This window comes from Rattus norvegicus, chromosome 1 (assembly GCF_036323735.1).
Source record: "Rattus norvegicus strain BN/NHsdMcwi chromosome 1, GRCr8, whole genome shotgun sequence".
Taxonomy (NCBI): Eukaryota; Metazoa; Chordata; class Mammalia; order Rodentia; family Muridae; genus Rattus; species Rattus norvegicus.
Genome location: NC_086019.1, coordinates 174392469 through 174412001, shown reverse-complemented (window position 1 = coordinate 174412001; position 19533 = coordinate 174392469). Strand labels below are relative to the sequence as shown.

At 45.1% G+C, this 19533-nt stretch overlaps 1 protein-coding gene across 4 annotated transcripts; it reads left to right on the top strand.

Moving 5' to 3' along the window:
• Positions 1-1024: 1024 nt before the first annotated feature.
• Lyve1 (lymphatic vessel endothelial hyaluronan receptor 1) lies at positions 1025-18615 on the top strand. 4 transcript variants are annotated; one of them, XR_010065362.1, is made up of 7 exons: positions 1133-1468; positions 4456-4624; positions 4724-4863; positions 10879-11163; positions 11937-12015; positions 16550-16853; positions 18344-18615. XR_010065362.1 is itself a non-coding variant. In NM_001106286.1 (6 exons), the coding sequence occupies exons 1-6, from the start codon at positions 1297-1299 to the stop codon at positions 12677-12679; spliced, it is 1032 nt and encodes a 343-aa protein (NP_001099756.1). In that variant the 5' UTR covers positions 1025-1296; the 3' UTR covers positions 12680-14458. The 4 variants fall into 4 exon arrangements, 3 of the variants coding, with proteins under 3 accessions (NP_001099756.1, XP_063141378.1, XP_063141381.1); NM_001106286.1 differs by lacking the exons at positions 16550-16853; positions 18344-18615 and adding an exon at positions 12493-14458 and having other exon boundaries at positions 1025-1468; XM_063285308.1 differs by having other exon boundaries at positions 16550-18615.
• The last annotated feature ends 918 nt before the right edge of the window (positions 18616-19533 follow it).

Sequence of the window (19533 nt, the reverse complement as noted above, 5' to 3'; positions counted from 1 at the left end):
TACACCATTCCTCACTCCATCCCCACCCCACCCCACCCACCCCAAGGCTCAAGGAATATAGGTAGAAGAGGGGGCATGTAGGAGCTGTAGTCAGGAAGCGTGCTGTGAGAGCTTTGTGCATGCTGAGGCCCAGCAGTTGAGGGCACGTGGGCCCAGAGTCCATCACAGGCAGGGAAGGTTGCTCATGAGCAGCTAGTGGCAGTTAATGGCTGCCAGGGGAGAAGCCATCATTTTCTTCAGAAATTAGCCACTACTAAGTTGTCTTGGTACAGCAAACAGCTCCACTTCCATGCACATTAAATAATCTTAATTAAACTCAGTGGGCTGTAGGGAAACAGTGTGAGCATAGGAGGAGACCTGCTGAGAAGGAAGAGTTGAGGAGGAACAGGAAGGAGCTAAGAAGAGGGGGAGATGGTGGCGAGTATTATCCAAACACATTGTCTACATGTATAAACTTGTCATTTTTTAATAAAAAGGTCTAGGCCAGCTTTGGCTACGTAGTAAGAACCTATCTTGAAAGCAATATTTATCCCCAGCCATATTCTAACAGTGTCTAAACTCTTCTCTCACACCGGTCATGAATAAATTGTTTTCTCATTTTGGAAGCTCACTGCTTAGCCCTAGTACAGCCGTTCAGACCGCCTTTATCCAAGAAGTCGCTCCTGTCCTTTTGTTTACAAAAGCCAGTGTCGTTCGGTTGCTCCTAAGTTGTTCCTCACATGCTTTGCCTTCTACAGTTAATTTTCCCTTCCTGTGGTTCTTTCTCCCTTCTTGTTGTGATGATTTATTCCCTCTATCATGGTGCTAAGCATCTCGTCTCTGAAAAAATGAATCTCCTAGCAATGTTGGTCTGTCCAGTGCATGTAGAATGTTCCAATGGGAGGATTGGTGTTTTAACAAACACTCACTCTCCTAACCCTCACTATTATTTCCTTACACTTTACAAGGCAATGGATCTGAGAAGTGGTGGGCACTGTTCTCAGGAAGGAAAGAAACACAATCCATCTTCAATCTCTCTTCGAGGCAGAGACCGTCCCGGGAGTATATGAATGAATGGGCTTCGCAAAGCATCACACGGGAGAGTGTGGGAACCGAGCTCGCAGGGGGATGTAGGAACTGGGGAAATCTGCAGCAGCTGACACAGTGCTATCTGCTTTCCTCACTTATGTGTGCTTTCTGAGTCAGCATTAGCTAAATGTTCCAGAAAGCCATCCACAAAGTACAGCCTGGGCGTTCGAGGGATGCCACTCATTTCCTCCAGTGGTTTTGACAAATCAGAAGCTTGAAAGCGGGGAAATGCGCAACGTATTTCCAGAGCTCTCCATCCTGCGTGGTGACTGCATTGTCTCCCTGGCCGCTGCAGTGCTCTGGGGGGTCTGCGCGATGCTCCAGCACTGCAGCCTGGTGTTACTCCTCGCCTCTCTTTGGACCACGAGGCACCCAGTCCATGGCACCGTCCAAGTGCAAGGTAGGTGTGTTACCGGGTTTCTAAACAGGCTACACGAGGTTCTGAGAAGCGTGCGAGGCTACCCCTGCTCTTTTCCGTGGACTGTTGGGAATACGGGAGACTCGTGGGGTCAGCAGGTCGAACGGGGCTTGTTGCTCAGTCAGACGGGTTTGACTGCACCGCCAGACTCTCCAAATGACTCGTTTTCACCTTTGCATCGCTTAGAATTTTATCTGGGGTTATGGAAAGTTTTTAATGATAATAGTTTAAAAAAAATTTTTTTAAAAATGAGAAGTCATTTGTTTTTAAAGGATTTCATTCAAGAAGCAAGCCAAGGTTATGAACATTGAAGGCAGTCATCAAGTGTGAGGAAAAATGGAGAGCTTTTATTAAATCCCGCACACTTTATACGACTCTGTTAGGTGTTGTAACTTGATAAGGATATTCTGCCACTAGTGGACTGCAATATTTTAATCTGCAGTAAATTCAATATGCAGGGAATTAACTGAAAATTCAGGCTTACATTTTTACCATCAGAACTGTGAAGGGAGGGACCCCTGTTACCTCTGTGTTTGTGAGCTGCATTCATAGAAGCCTCATTTGGCATAGTAGAAAAATGTGGAAGCCACAAACCACAAGTGAAGTAGCAAGTTTATTAAAGAGAAACCGTTCTTCTGCTGAGGATGCCCTGAAACAGGAGATGTATCAAGATCAGATGCTCAGAGTTAACTTATATCTGGCCGGATTTGACTTTTATGAGAGGTTAGAGTAGATGATTATGTCGTACCCCCACCACTGCAATGCCAGAACTGTCACTTTAAAATAAACCTGGTCCTCTTAGAAATACCATCAGGAGACCACACACACACACACACACACACACACACACACACACACACACACCCCACTGCAATGCTGCAATTATACCAGTTGTTTCGGAAGGGTGTTTTGTTCTGTTTTGTTTTGTTTTTTGTTCTTTTTGGGGGGGGCGTTTCTTGTAGGCCAGGCTAACCACAAACTCACTCTGTAGCTGAGAATGATCTTGAATTCCTGGTCCTTTTTGCCTTCACCTAGTAGATGTAGGGATTGCAGGTGTGTGGTGTTGTTTCATGCTGTGACACAGCGAGAACTGCAGGCTTGGCCCATGCTAGGTAAGCACGCTGGACTGAGCCACATCCCTAGCTCTTAGATTTCTACTACACTACTTGCTTTGTCCTCAATAATGGCATTTTTCCCCTAAGGAAATTAAACTCTTGGAAAGAGGAGAAAGTTACCGTCATCAGCTGACCTCCGTGGTGAGGCGAGGAGAGGTACAGATAGGAACTTCTTCAAAGGCTTGGTACAGAGAGATTCAGAATCGAGCGTACTCCTGACCCCTCCGTCAGGAAAACATTTCCTCTGTGGAAAGAAACAGTCTCAGTGCACCCGAGGGCTTCATCCAATGCCACGCAGGTAGTGGATCCTAACTCTTGGCATTGACTCCGCCCGATCAGATTGCCAAGAACACACCACTCCTATAATCTGTGATGTTTTCTAAGGAATCTATGAAAGGTTTGTCTGGAATATAACTTTGGATTCCAGCTTGATATTAGAATTTCTAAGTGAAATTGGAAAGCATGAAATTTGTACGTTAGGCTGTTTTTTCATGGGTTGGAGCTCTGCTAGGTACAAGTTACCTAATTTAATTCCAACTACAAGGCCTGACAGGGTGTGACTTCGCATGTGAAAGCTCTAACTTGTCCCCAAGATCCCAACAGCCAATGAACAGCAGGAGAGCCATGGAGTGTTTTAAAATGAACTTTCATAGATGAAGCTCAAGAGATGAGAGAGAGGGACGGGGAGGGAAGGAATGAGAGACTCTCACAAGAAAATTTCACAATGTTTTAAGTAGGTTTACAATTTTGAACCATTAGACTTAGAATCCATGTGGTCCACAGTGGGAAGGCTGGGTATCCCTGCCAGGGTCTTGCATAGCCACTATTTACACGGCTGGAATGCCTTTTAATGGCTTTTCATAGATAAAGCCCAATGGCAGTAAGGTACTATAAGGGATATAATACAGCGTGGTAATTTTATATAGGTCCCTAAGTCCCAGAGAAGCGTGTCAAAAGAGCTCCCAAATCCACTAGATTTTGAGAAAAATATTCTGAGGTCCCATTGCCTCAGCCTTGGCAAGAAAATCAATCTTTGGTAGATAATATCAGGATGCGTTGGAACCCAAATGGCACTGCTATCCCTATCTATTAGTACCTGGTATATGGAGATGCTAAGTCCTGTCAGAAATCACTCACATAACTCCCACTACCCTCTGTCCAGTAAATCATTACTCTTTGTATTCCAAATAAGGAAATGGGCTCAAAAAAAAGATAAAATAACAAACGCAAGGTCTCAGAGTTACAGAGAGCAGGTGATAGCCAAGCCTGCCCTGGCTCTGAACCTCAACTTCCTTTATTTAGTTTCCCTCCCCTGCAAGATTTCCTGCTGGCTCCTGCAGGAATTTCTGAGTGAGCCCGTGTCCTCCAACGGCCAGAAAGAACGTGAAACAGAGAACTCACATTCTCTTCCAGCAAATACATGGACAGCCTCTTTCAAAACAGGGGCACATCGCTTTGGAGTACTGCTAGGGATTATGCTGCTAACCAGAGCTCCGAGTTCTTCTTGAACTCTCAGAGGTTTCCTTACATAGACTTTAAATAAAGTTCGAAGCATCTAAATCGCCTAGACCCCCATGTGGGACCAACTGATAGGCTAAAACTCCAGTGTGGTGGGCTTAGTGCAGAGGGCGCAGTGGGCTCTGAGTCCCGAGATTTACAGCCTCCATCAGGCAGTACAAGCGTCTAACCCAGTAGGCGGTCCTCGTGGGATATTCTTGGCTTGTAGCATCATAACTAAGTCCAATACCAGTCTCACAAACCAGGGTTAAGACAAGGATCCTCTGAGAGGAAGGAGAGCCTGAGAGCTGGGGACAAAGCCAGAAGCAAACTGAAGACTTTATGATTTCTTTCCAGACCTTTCCATTTCTCCATGCAGAATCATGGGCGTCGCCCTCGTGGGCAGAAATGCAGACCCACAGATGAACTTCACAGAAGCCAAGGAGGTCTGTAAGGTTCTGGGACTGACTCTGGCCAGCAGGAACCAGGTGGAATCCGCGCAGAAGTCTGGCTTCGAGACTTGCAGGTAAGAAAGAGCTTCACTAAAGCCAGTGTTCCTGCTTAGCGGTAGGCACGGTGCTTCCTAACCTCCGTCCATTCAACCAATGCGTGTGCCCTTCTACAGCTATGGATGGGTTGGAGAACGGTTCTCAGTCATCCCTCGGATCTCCCCAAATCCCAAGTGTGGGAAGAATGGCAAAGGTGTCCTGATTTGGAACGCTTCCCCCAGCCAAAAGTTCAGAGTCTATTGCCACAACTCATCTGGTGAGTCAGACCCCGAGTCACTTCGTGTGGCACATTTTCTGGGTGTCTCAAGATCTGGAACCTGTCTGGGATGAGCAACCCTGAGCAGCAGCAGAAGCAGTTCTGGGTTATCTAGATATTACCAGACCAGGCTGTGGGGAGCAATGGGACCCTCAGGAAAATATGAGGGAAAATAGGACCCGGTGGCAGCATAACAACAGGGGGTTTCCAGAGGCTTATTCCCTCCACTGCCTGGTTTCCCATAAGATGAACAGGAAGTGGGAAGTAAACAGATGTCTATATTATGGATGCTCCCCCTGGACAAAGCAGTTGAGACGTTAGCTATCTTGCAGAATTTCGGACTTCCCCTGAGGAAGCCTTATCATCCCATCTGCAGGGAAGGAAATGCAGCTATGAGAGCTTTAATCCACTTGTCTTATGTATCTGTGTTGGACATTCTCCATTACTGTGATGAAATGCCCGCAGCTGAGCAATTTACAGAGAAAGGAAGAGTAGCTAGCACTTCTGGAGAGTCAAGGTTGGTCAGGGTTGTGACACAGCAGCAACTTTACCTTGGGAAGGATTTCATCACCAAGGAAGGAATGTGTGGGAGAAGAGGTGAGTGTGCTGACATTGAAAGCCAGAGAGGGATGCAGGAGTATAACACACCCCAGCACCGACCAGGATCCCAGGAGAACTCTGACTTCTTCAGTCCCCGTCATGACGTCCTGCTGGGCTCTGCCCCTTAAGGGTCCTACCACCTCTTGGCATTGCCACATTGGATTCTAACACACCAACATTGGAGGATACACTTGAGCCGTGTTCAAAGTACAGTCTCAATGCAAAGGTTCAAACTTGGGTGTAACTCTGACACCACACCCTTTCCACTCTCCCACAGGACTCACATGTTGAACCTGACATTTTGAGAACAAGGACCAATCTCCCTCTTTTGAAGGAAGGCATTGAAACCTAGAGAGCAGGACTGATTTGCCGTCCTCTTGACGGTCTTGCTCATAGACCTTGACTGCTCTAACCTAATAGCTTTCCTACGACATTTCTCAGAGCGTTTCTTTTTAACTACCACCCAGCTAGTTGTTTGCTGTGTGGTAAGAAGACTGCTTGACTCATTTCTTGTCGAGTATATGCATATGTCTGACTTCCTGAAAGTTAACTAGGGAGTGATCATATATGTATGAGTATCGTATATATACAAGAAAGATTTCATTGCTAATCTGTAAGATCTAAGAAATAATGTTCGCCCACCAACATCAGCAAAACTGGATCCAGGAATTCCGAGCAATTCTCTGAAGCAGAAAGCTTTGACATAAGTGACCTTAGAGACACCCGTCCTGCTTCTTCCCCTCACCAACAGTTCAGAGAGAGTGTTTTGTGGGCAGGAGTTAGCGGCAGTCAGGACTTAAAGTCGATTCTCCTTCCACTCCGATGACATGTCTCCATCCTTCTGTCCTTCCAGCATGTCTTAGTTAAATAGTTAGTTATCTGTGTGCCTGCTTACCTCATCAGCCCCATTCCTGTAAGCTGGCCCTGCCTCTCGTCTGCCTTGCTTCCCCACCTGCTGGCAGCACAGTGCTATGGTGCCCATCTCTCTGACTGAACAGAAGAGAGGAAGGGGCCTCAGACTAGTCTGATTCCTCCTGTCTTTGTTTATGCTGTACTCTCAGGCCATGTTATTTCCTACACTCTGAAAGGTCAAGAGACTTCTTCGACTTCTGGTCGGTGTGGGAGGCATGCTGTAGTATTGTGTAGTAGGGATCACAGCCTGACAAACAGCACCGAATGTCAGTGGTTCCTATTACTATTTTGTTTGACTTTGATCAAGACGGTGACTAACAGATTGAAAATGAAGTGAGAAGGATATGTTTTCTCATTTGGAGTTAGTAAGTAACCTTACAGTTGATATTTTAGTACCATGTAAATAGCCTCACTCCAAACTACTATTGTGGTCCTTGCTGGAAATAGTATTTATAGGGGACTTCAGAGAAATATTTTTTCTAAATCAGTCCTCCTTCCTATATTTATTAGCTAGCCTCTCCCTCTCCCTCTCCCCCTGTTCCTCTCTCTCTCTCTCTCTCTCTCTCTCTCTCTCTCTCTCTCTTTCTCTCTCTCACCCCCACACACATACACACATGCATGCATGTATATACACACTTCCTCCACCTTATGCTACCACAGACATGTGACATTTGATTTATTCGATGTGTCGAGCACATTATAATAAATTTTATACGTATTATTCCTTTAAGTCTTGTGCATGTTTCAAATCCGGTACGTGGGAGTCTTAGGTGACTGCTTCTCCCTAGTGATGAGATAGGCCCAGGCCCACTTTGTACCCTCCCTGCTCCTGGTGGAGAGGTAACAGCTCATTCCCATCTGGGCCTCTGGTCCTTTTGGGTGCAACATGCTAACCAGAAGATCTGCATGGAAACTATTCACATTACTAGTGGCGCTTCCACTGAGTCTCAGCAAGAAGAGACCGAGAGAGCGAACGAGCGAGCATGTACGTGCACATGCACATGTGCGTGAACTGTGCGTTGACGTTGGCATTTCCAACTCAAATTTAATAATTTACTTTTTCTGGCTTTGCTATCTTCTCCTATACCCAGAACCTTCGTTCTTAGTAGATAATACATCTTTTTGTGCTACCACAGTTTCAAAATAGCAAAGCCAGTATCTTTGGGAACCGAGTCTATTGAATAAAACTGAGGATTGCTCCGCCCCCTTGCCTGTCTCCAGAGAAAGCTCGGCAAGGACAGGTGATCAGGGAACTCCGTGTAGAAGTGACTGGACAAGGCCCACTCCACTGTGATTAGATCCTCATTTGAGAACAGGGAGGTTTATTTGCTTCTGTTTGTGGCTGGTTACAGGGCTTAACTTTTATTGTTTCAATTTCCTCAGCATCAACAGGCCACTATTCAAGATAATCAGAGAGGGAGAGGTCCGATTCCTAATTGTTCATCTTTATGCATTGCCCACCTGTGCCTCTGCTTTGCACACAAGGAAAGGTTTATGGGACGCTGTTAACTTTTCTCACAGAAGAGAAGCTGGACTAGCATGCACCACTCTATGCATAGCTTTCTCACTTATAGCCTGGATCTAGTCTGGACCGATTCATAGAGATGTTTCAAATTCTTAATGGCTGTGTTTTTAACGTGCTCGAGTGACTGTCTGTATAGTCATTGAGTCAGCCTGCCTTCTATCGGTGGACTTCTGTGTTCTTCTTAATCTTTCTAAGTTTTAGGAACCAGACATTTCTAGATTCTCCTATTTCTGTGCAGCTTTCGAGAACTCTCCTCTGCTCCTGGATGTGTTCCCTCCCTCTGCCTCAGCCCCTCCTCTACTCTTCCTCCACTGGTAACTATTACTCTGCTGTTGGCCCCACAGCCTTGGGTAACTTCCCACATAATATAGTATGTAACAAGTAATGTCTTTTGCATATAAAAGTAGAATGCTTAGAAAAAATAGTGAATATGATTAAGAAGGGTTGTGGATTCCAGCAGACAATGCCCTCTCCTACAGAGCAAATTCCAAGCCCGTTTAACATGGTAACTTGCAGTCTGGAGACCCTGGCCAGGTCTATCTTTCCAGCCCTGCCTCCTGTTTGCAGGCTTTCTCCTGCCAGTCACACTCACACTATTCTCTAGAGCCACACTATGATCCTGCTCATTTTCCTGACTTGTCTGTACTTGCCCACTTCTCCGTTCTCGGATCATGCACATCCTGTTGACCAGGATATCCTGTTCTCTCCCTACAGATGAGCTCTGCTCTGTCTCAGTCACACTGGGTTTCTTGTTCGTCGAGTGGGCTCAGCACGGTTGAGTCCCTGCTCTTGCACTTTTTGTTCTCCTCCAGTGTCTGGCCTAGATCTCTAGTGACTGACTACTTTTGACCACTGGGTCTCAGGTTAAGAACTGTCTCCCAAGGAGACTTCTTCTCATCACCCTAGCCAAGGATGCAGCCTTCATCTCAACCCTTATCAGTTTAACCGACACCCTGGTTAAGTTTCTTTTCACTATTTATAATATTCGGAAATTCATGGCTTATTTATCTTTTATCATCTCTGTTCCTCCAATGGTCAGAAGCCTCTTGAGAGCAGGGACTAAGTCTGGCTTCTAGAATACAGGCTTGGCATGGAGATGGTACTCCGTAAGTGTCTGTTGAATAAGTGCCATCAGCTTTCCACACTCTACCCTAAGTCATGCCAGAAGCAGGAACTGGGTGCACTTTATGCATGTGCCCGTGTGTTAGAACCCAGCAGTGTCTATTGAGCTTTCTGTCTTCCCTTCTTTTGTTTTAAAATGTTGATTCTCTGAGGAAAGAAGCTAGCAAAGACTAAAGAATGGGAACACAGGCCTGAAGGTTCAAGGCAACAAAGGTCAACGGTGATGCTTACTTGAGCAAGGCTGTTTTCAAAGTATCGTGAATAGAATAAAATCCTGACTCGATGCAAGTGCGGTCAAACACATTGACAGTCTTCCGTAGACTCATAACTGGTGACTCATTTAATTTTCAAAGGCAAGTCAACTTAATGAAACTATTTCTTTCATAGCCACAATTCTGGCTGGTGACATCCACTGCTGTAGATAATTTAAAATAGATGTAAATTTGTATTGTAAGATACTGTGCAGCCCTCTCATTTCCTAACTGTGGCTGAGCAAGAGGACTCCATGTCTGTGAACTTCAGCACCTTCCTATGCAAATGAAGCCTTGATGAATGCTAAACTCCTGGCACTGTGGCTGACCCAGAGTAAAAAAGACAACAAATGTGTTTCCTAGCAACTCTATCCAACAGATTGGAAAACCCTCCCCCCTCCCTCTCTGCGCACAGAGAGATGTTATCTCAGGTCTGGCCCTACAGTGGTATCTTATATACACCCCCAGTTATTCCTTCCTCTCTTTCATTCTTCCTTTATCTTCCTCTTATCAAATATTCACTGAGCATATACTCTATGCCAGGCACAGAGGAAGGACCATGATAATCAAATCAGACTAGCCTCCTGCTGCCAGGAAGTTCACAGTCATTCCAGAAGGGGACAAAAGGATGGGAATGAGATCATAAGATCAGGCAGGGACAAGAATGGGCGACCAGAGACCCGGTCTAGAAAAGTCTGGCAAGATGGATGAAGCAAAGAAGTGCAGACCGACAGGAGCCGGATGTAGATCGCTCCTGAGAGACACAGCCAGAATACAGCAAATACAGAGGCGAATACCAGCAGCAAACCACTGAACTGAGAATAGGACCCCCGTTGAAGGAATCAGAGAAAGAACTGGAAGAGCTTGAAGGGGCTCGAGACCCCATATGTACAACAATGCCAAGCAACCAGAGCTTCCAGGGACTAAGCCACTACCTAAAGACTATGCATGGACTGACCCTGGACTCTGACCTCATAGGTAGCAATGAATATCCTAGTAAGAGCACCAGTGGAAGGGGAAGCCCTGGGTCCTGCTAAGACTGAAACCCCAGTGAACTAGACTGTTGGGGGGAGGGGGACAATGGGGGGAGGGTGGGGAGGGGAACACCGATAAGAAAGGGGAGGGGGGAGGGGGATGTTTGCCCGGAAACTGGGAAAGGGAATAACACTCGAAATGTATATAAGAAATACTCAAGTTAATAATAATAAAAAAAAAAAAAAGAAAAGAAAAGAAAAGTCTGGCAAGGACCAGCAAACCTGACAGCTGGAGAGAATTGGCTAAGAGCAGATAGAGCTTGTCGGGGTGGGAAAGGCATCACGGAGAAAGCAGGGGTGATTAAAAAAGTGTAGCAAGAGCTGAGGGGCTGGCAGGGTAGCAAGGCTGTGGAGAGGAAGCGCGGGCTTTTGAGCCTTCAGTCTCATGATGTTGGCAGGGTGGGCTCACAGAGGGCCTCGTTGACTCCCTGGGGCTGCAGGATGCTAAAGAAGGGAATTGAGATTAGGTTTGTTTGGATCTTGGTGAGACCTGAGTTCTGACTGCAGTGAGAAGCTGCTGAGGTCCTATTGCCAAGCTTACTTCTCCTTTCCCTTTCCTTTCTCCCGACAGACACCTGGGCCAACTCCTGCTTTCCAGAAATCACTACCACATTCAACACTCAAACCCCTGCAGCAGAGTTTTCTGTCAGCAGCGACACCTACTCGGCTTCATCCTCAGACTCCACAACGTCTGCGTCTGCCACCACCCGGGCTCCACCTTTGACCACCATGGCACGGAAGACAAAAATGATTTGTATCACGGAAGTTTACACAGAACCTATCACCATGGATGCAGAAACAGAAGCATCTGTTGAAAGTGGAGCAGCATTCAAGAATGAAGCAGCTGGGTTTGGAGGTGAATGTCTTCTGGGTCTGTATGGGGTGGGCAAACTTGACAGACAAGGCACATCGTCCCACACATCCCCAGACAGAGCGCTCAGCACCTACCAGCCACAAATAAAAGCTTAATGACAGCTCGGCTTCCACAGACTCAGAGAGCTAGCTTTGTAAAGAGCTACAAGGGTCGGGCGACCCATCACAAGCATAAAAGAGCTTCTCTGCTGAAAACTTGCATTTTCACAAAATAAATTATTGTCCTTTACTACAGATACAAAAATGCATATCTTCATGGCCTGAGGCTGTGATCCAAATGGACCTGTGAGATTGGTCTCAAGGTTTCAAGAAACAAACTCTACTCTTCACATTGCTATGATAAAGGAGAAGTAAAAAAAAAAAAAATAAAACCCACATTGCAAATTAGAGGGCTGTTGAGGTAACTGGCTGGGTAAAGGGACTTGCTGCCAAAGGCCAACAACATTAGTTCATCCCCTAGAACCCCCATGACAGAAGGAGAGAACTTATTCCCACAAGTTGTCCTCTGACATGCACATTTACACTGTGTCACTTTAGAACTTGCAGCCACCTACGTACACACACGCACACATACAATGCAAAAAATAAAATTAGATGTGTATATGTGTGTGTGTGTATGTGCGTGTGTGATTAGAATTGTCACAAAGAAGGGTCTTTTGCACTATTTCTTGTCTATACCTCATGTAAGAATGAACCATTGCATGCACAGACACAGTTGTGCACATAAAAGACCAATGGACCCTGTCTTCCCTCCAGGTGTCCCCACAACCCTGCTGGTGCTGGCTCTCTTCTTCTTTGGTGCTGCAGCTGTGCTGGGTGTTTGCTACGTGAAAAGGTGAGGTTGCAGGCACGTCTCCAGTCTTGTCACCTTTGCTGTGCAACTAGCTTATGCTCTTCCATGGTTGTTATTGGCATTTGGTCAAAATGGAGACAGCACCCCTTTTAGACATCACTACCGCCTGACCTTTGCACACATATGCCATCTAGACAGTAGATATTGGCCAGTGGGCATCAGACTCAAGAAATGAAAATGGAGAGGTCAATATTTAGGAAAGATCTTAGGCCGTATTTGAGTTGGGTTTGGGGGTGGGGGTCATGAGGACACCTAAAGTCCAGCCTATGGACACTGTCCAATAGGAATGATTCCACTAAAATGTGGGAGTGATATATTTGAATATGCCTATATTAGCATCACTTTGAAGTAAAGGCACTCAGGAGACTGTGCCAGTCTGTCCCATGGTAGACAAAGTCCTAGTTGTTGTGATGTGTACCACCTCAAGTCTCTCCTTGAGATATATGTATACTCCTACAGGTATGTGAAGGCCTTCCCTTTCACAAACAAGAATCAACAGAAGGAAATGATCGAAACCAAGGTTGTAAAGGAAGAGAAAGCTGATGATGTCAATGCTAATGAAGAATCAAAGAAAATGGTTAAAAACTCAGAGGAGCCCAAGAGTCCACCCAAAACTACAGTGCGGTGCCTAGAGGCTGAAGTTTAGGTGCACGAGAGTGGAGGAGGTACACCCGAGGCAAGTTTCATGCCCAAACCAAAGAAGCAAGCCACTGTTGGCTCCTAATGAGAAAAGGACTGCAGACTTCACCAGAAGGAGCCCTTTCCTTACTGCAGTCCTCCCCAGACTCTACCCTCTGGCCTCCAACCTTCCCACAGCCTTGCTAGCCCGTCTGCGCCTCATGGCAGACCAGAGAGTAGAGGAAGCTTTCGAAGCACCAGGCCCTACAACAGCTCCTCAACTCACACTCAGAGACAGGTATCCAGGCTGCCTGATCCCAGATGAGGGACAGAGTCCATGAGACATGGCCAGCCCCATAGTCCAAAACCTTCCCACAGGGAAACACACCTCCTGGCCAGGCTCTTTGGAACCAGGCACATGTAAAATAAGCAAGGGAAAACAACAGAAGGTCATAGAAAGCTTGGTGACTGAGACCTAATCTCTGGGAAGCCAAAATAAACAGAGCACAAGATGGGAGCTGGGGCCCAGATAGCAGCCTTGTTGGCAGAGACTATAAAATACAGGCGGGGTCGGGAAGCCTCTCAGTTAATTGATCTGAATCACTTCTTAGGACATAGACACACTTTCTTTTCTCTTCATTGTTGCCGATGTTCTCTAGAGATAAACACGCTTTTATAAGAAACCTAAAAACGAGAGAGGCCAGGAGCTGCTGGCTCAGTGGTAAAGCACTTGCCTGGCGTGTACAAACAAGGCTTCTAGTCCAATCCCCAGAATCCATCCAACCCTGCATACACACAAAGGAACGAACAAAAACATGAATTTCCATTTTCACTTGAATTACAGGACCCATTGCTGGCAAAACAACTATGTTAAAAGGTTAAGAGAAAGAAAGAGAGAAAGAAAGAGAGAAAGAAAGAAAGAAAGAAAGAAAGAAAGGAAGGAAGGAAGAAAGAAAGAAAGAAAGAAAGAAAGAAAGAAAGAAAGGAAAAAAAAAACAAAGAAAAGCACACCCCCCCCCCAAATGCTGTCAGCTAATCTACTACAAGCTGAGAACTCTTTACCTGAAATGCTTGGTACCAACAGTGTTGCAAATTTCAGATTATGTTTGAAGTCTGGAATACTTGCACATACATAATGATATATTAGAGGGCCTCAGTCTAAATATGAACTTTACTTCCCTTTCATGCATACCTTAGACATTTAGCCTGGCGGTCTTTTCAGACAAAATTGTAAAAATAACTTTCCACATGAGATAAAGTTTCATGGTGTGGCATTTCCCCCCGGAGGTATCATGCTGACACACAGACAGCTCAGACTTGGTAAAAGTTTACTTAAAGCCGTGAGGTGCTGTGTAAGGCATGACATTCCATAGCTGACATTACTCAACGCACACTTACGTATAGTGGAGTGTGGGCTGAAGTTAATATTTTTTCCAGCTTTGATAACACTAGCTTATCTATTTTCAGACTAGTTTTTGTTGCTGAGACTAACCCATTCATTTTCTCTAATACAGCAACGACTACAACCTTAATTTATTGCCAGTGTATTTGAAAGTGTAGTATTGCCTCTATGTACCAACATAGACACTTCGTGTCCCTTTAACAAATGCATTACCAAGCTCTTATGTTTTCTATCAAGAAGAATCTTAGAGGAGAAGAAATGTTTGTGTCCCCAACAAATAAAGCATTTAGAAATTCCTTTGCTCCTTTATTTCCATAGAAACAGTATTTGTGCAAAAGTTAAGGGATACATCATAATCTTTACTTAGCAAAAGTAAAATGGACACAGAAATACATATATCACCCTGTGGGCTGTCTTTGCTTCAAATGGTCTCATTTAAATTGGTCAGTGTCACAGTTTTAATGTGAAACATCTCTCACAGCCTTGTGTGGTTGAACATTTGGTCTCCATCTGATTCTGCTGCTCTGAGAGGTTGTGGACCCTTTGGGAGCTAGTCTTTTAAGAAATAGGTCTGGGGCAGGCTTTAAGGTTTATAGCTTAGACATACTTCCTACCCTTTGCTTGCCTCCCGGTCCATGAGCCAGCAGCCTAGTGCTGCTGCCACATGCTCTAGCTGCTTCCACTACCATGCCTTCTCATTGTCATGGGCTGTTCCTTCAAACTGTGAACCAGAACAAATCTTTCCTCTCTTCTCTGCTATTTGGTCACAGCCGTGAGACAATGGCTACACAGTTCAGTTCATACACTGTAGTCTGTTACTTGGGACTCAGGTCCTACATCCCATTTTGTTTTAGAGTTCACATGAAAGGCAGCAAGAGGGGATCCAGAGAGCAAGAGTGACAGTGAGAGCAGTCATCGTCTTTTAAGCTTAGTCTTGGACGTGGTGCCAATAACAAATAAGTCAGAAGTAGGCGTCTGTGTTCCGTTCACTCATAGGAAGAGAGGCATACGCAAGCGCATGCATACCAGGAAGTGGGGAGCTTGGAAAGACACTTTATAGGATTGTTTCCTACTACAGTAATGACTGCTTCTTGCCCCCTGTGCAGATTGCTTGTGTTGCCATGCTAGGGAATGCCACGTTGCACTGTTATCATTGCATACGTTATCTTTCCTTTCATTCTTAACAACTATGAAGATACATAGAGAGACCACATACAATGTAAGCTCTCACAGGGCCGGAGGGATGGCTCAATGTTAAGAGCATTGGCTGCTCCTGAAAAAAACCTCGGTTCTGTTCCCAGAACCCACATGGCAGCTCATGACCATCATCGATCCAGTTTCAGGGGTTCAACGCCGTTGTCTCATCTCTGTGAGCACCAGACATGCATGTGGCGGTGCACAGACATAATCCAGACAGAACCTTCATACATATTAATAAAAATAAATAAATTGTTTTTAAAATAAATAAAGTAGGCTCTCAGAAAATTCTGAATGAGTGAATGCGTGGAAACTTTGAGACCAGTAGTAAGTGCTAAGAATATTTTCTATACAACGAAGTGTTCCTGCTGAGTTAAGTTTTGTCTTGATGGCTTTCTCTTGGTGCAGAACACAACTGTGAACTAACAAAAAGGACAAATATGGCTATTAAACATGATCTTTTCTCTCTGGGTTGACATCGACTTACTTCTGCAATCAAGAACTATCGTGGGCGAAATTGTGATTGCTTTTTTGGGGGGGTAGGTGTTGATTTATGTATATGGAACTAGTAGGCATTAGAGATAAAGTCAGAGACAAGAGGCAAATCTGATCTTAACTTAGATGGAAATAAGGCTTTGTCTGCCGGACTCTTGCCCTGCATGGGAATTTCCAATGCAGATAAACAAACACACTGATGCTCACTCCGAATGACAGGATGAGTAGTAAGCTGAGGCTCGCTTCTGTGAGGAGGAAGAGCCTCCCTGAGTCAATTAGAACTGACTGCTGGGTGTTGATAAGCGGATCTTTAACTCCCATTGTATACTTCTCATTATGAATCCTACTCAAGTCTCCAGCTATGGGAAGAGAATAACTTCCTCAGAGACCCTGGGACTGTGGGGTGGGTAATTGGCTGACTTAACACAACATGGAGGAGAATGAGGAAATTGTCCTTGTTGTAATGGCTAGACTTCCTTTATTTTTCTCTCCTGAAACTATGGTTCAAGAGGCACTGCTCCGTTCCTCTTTGCCCTGGATCTGTTAAAGCAGACGTGCAACCCTTCTGGTTTATCTAAAATCAGAAGGGCACTCCTGGATCAATGTACCAACCCTCCAGGCTATCCACGGGCATATTTCTCAACACGCTCACAAGCCAGTGTGGCTCATCCACGTGTCACTGAGTTTTCCCTATTGTCCTTGGCCTAATTCTGCTCCGCTCACTGCTGTGCCTCCCACAAAGCACACCAACCATCTCTGTTGGGTTTTCCATTTCCCACCAAACACTGTGACCATTTCCTCTAGGTGCCACCTCATCCACCAGTTCCACTGACTCCACTGGGTACAGCTTCTTGGCACTGCCCACTGAGCCTGCCATCCTCCACACTGCTTCCCTGGCACCAACCTAAATATCACAGCGCTCCCTCTCAGACAACACCTTTCTCCTGGAGACTGATGTCACTTCTCCCACCACCACAGAGTCCTCGGGGCACTGCCAGCTCTTCAGTTGGTATCGCTGACACCAGTACTGACACTTGGATCCTGAAGCCACTTTGATGTGAATGTTGTTGACTTCTGGTGCCATCGCTGCTGTTCATTCATGCCTACTGTAAGAGCTTCCCTCTTAATATAGCAATGCAGGATTGGATTGGCAATACATAAAATCAAGCTAGGAATGCATGAGTCCCCCCACAAAGGGTTTGAGAATAAGATCAGAGGGCTAAGGGCAGACTATAGTGCCCATAGTGCCCTACACCAGAGTGTAGAAGCCAGCAAAAGAAAGCATGGACTGGGCTATAGAAACACCAGAGTGCAGCATCCTAGAAGATGACAGATTTGATGGTTTGGGTGTTTTCCCCCTCAAGACAGGGTTTTTCTGGATGGTCCTGGCTGTCCTGGAACTCACTATGTAGACCAATAGTCTATCCTCCAACTCAGAGATCCTCCTGGCTTTGCTGGGATTAAAAGACAGCGCCACCACTGTTCAACCAGAGATTTGAACGTATCCATGGATAACTAGTTTTTCTGTACTCTACCCTGAAAATTGAAGGCAACTTTCTCCCACTTGCTCTGTAGTTCTTGGATGCATCGTGTCCTACCCCTGGATCTCCATTTCCTCATCTGTGAGGAATGTTGGAGCAGATGATTGTTAGTCAGCACTGTCAACCTCGCAGTTTCACCAATCACATGCAGGAAGTTGATTGTGTTTGCCATCCACAGCCACTCACAGACTTTCACAGATTCCCACAGTCCTCACACAGATGTTCCGTGACCTTACAGACTGACAGGAGGCCTAGGACATACCTTCCTAGAAAAATATACATTTCAAAAGGCAAATGCTTCTGAGCATCACTACGGGACTGTATTCACTTCGAGAGCATTCAATCCTTGTATTATTACTGAGTGGAAATTTCCTAAACTGTGAAGTTCTGAATACTGAAAAAAAGTCTTTCATATAGGAAGATGAACTTGGAGACTTCTTCTATAACTCTTATTCTCTCTATATATATATAGATAGATATAGATATATAGATAGATAGAGATAGTGATAGATGATATATAGATATAGATATAATTTCCTATAAACATTTCAACATTTTTATTATATGTAAGAAAAACATTTTCTTGTCCTGCTACAGAATAACCTTATGACAGAGGATGGTTAATCATTTATGTGGTTGATTTGGATAAGAATGACCCCCATAGGTTCTTATATTTGAATGCTTAGTCACCAGGAAGCGGCACTGTTTGAAAGGATTAGAAGGATTAGAAGTGTGGCCTTGTTAGAGGAAATGTGTCACTGGTTTGACGTCTGAAACTTTGAGGTTTCCAATGACCACTCCAGCTAGCCCAGTGTTGCTCTCTCGGCCCGTGGGTCAGGACGTAGCTGTCAGCTACTTCTTCAGTGTCATGCATGCCCTCGTGCTCCCTGCCATGATGACAATGGACGAAGCCTCTGAACCTGTAAGCCAGACGTCAGTTAAATGCTCTCTTTCAGAAGAGCTGCCATGGTCATGGTGTCTCTTCACAGCAACTAAGACATATGTTTAGAGTAATACTTATTAATAAAATAATGATCTTCTTTTGTTTACCTTCTAGGTTCTTCATTATGCTTATGCAAACCTGAAAAGGAACTTGTTAGCTAAGCAGCAACTGCCCAGACTGGCCATTTATTATTTTAATATAACTAACACCTTATATCATCTTGGTCTGGTAATCTCCCCTTTATTTCAATCTTTGTAGTACTCACTGTAAAAAGGAACACAGGCCCCACTTTATAAAACTGTACTTTATGGAGAGTGATCTTTCTGACTTCTGGGCTCAGATTAGAACAATGAGCCTTTAAAAATAAAGTAGCTATATCTTTCCCCATAGCTTTTTTTGGAATGTTGTTGGCATATAATAAGAAACAAGCTATCTGGGGTTGGGGATTTGGCTCAGTGGTAGAGCACTTGCTTAGCAAGCGCAAGGCCCTGGGTTCGATCCCCAGCTCCGAAAAAAAGAATAGAAAAAAAAAAGCTATCTATGAGTAACATGCACATCTTGAGAAGTTTTCATATTACATTCATGTCTGTGGAATCATGTTCTAAGACAGTACCCTAGTACCCTAAAATGTTTCTTCTTACCCCTTTGAAGTTTTGGAGGACTGGCGTTTGAGTCGGAACCAAAGCATAAGCATGCTAGGCCAGTGTTTCACCATTGAGCTAGCCACCTCTAGTCCCCATTGTAACACTGTAGTGTTTCCTGTCTGACACCGTCCTCTGAGCAACCACTGATCTGATTTTGTCACTTAAGGTTCCTGGGGGGCAGGGGCTGTTCTAGAATTCTTTGGAAGGTCCATCTTCTTTCGGCCTAAGTCTTTCAGGTCCTCCGCATTGTTAAGTGTGTCAGTCGTGTATTCTTTATTACTGCTGATCAATATCCCGTTGAGTGGCGTTATCTCAGTTGTTTTCCATTCACTGGTTAACACGTGTCTTAGGATCTCTATTGCTATGAAGAGACACCGTGACCACAGAAACTCTTATAAAGGAAAACAATTAATCAGGGCTGACTTGGAGGTCAGCAGTTTAGTCCATAATAGTCATGGCGGGAAGCACGGCAGCACACAGGCAGACATGGTGCTGCAGAGGTAGCTGGGAGTTCTACATCTGGATCCGCGGGCAGCGTGAAGGGAGAGTTTCACTGGGCCTGGCTTGAGCGTCTGAAACCTCAAAGCCCACCCCAGTGACAAATTTTCTCCAACAAGCTTTATCTATTCCAATAGGGCCACACTTCCTAATAGTGCCATT

Coding starts and splice junctions, on each gene's coding strand:
- Lyve1 (NM_001106286.1), top strand. CDS start 1,297: ATGCGCAACGTATTTCCAGAGCTCTCCATCCTGCGTGGTGACTGCATT. Junction 1,469..4,455: donor TGGCACCGTCCAAGTGCAAG/GTAGGTGTGTTA, acceptor ATTTCTTTCCAG/ACCTTTCCATTTCTCCATGC. Junction 4,864..10,878: donor CTATTGCCACAACTCATCTG/GTGAGTCAGACC, acceptor TTCTCCCGACAG/ACACCTGGGCCAACTCCTGC.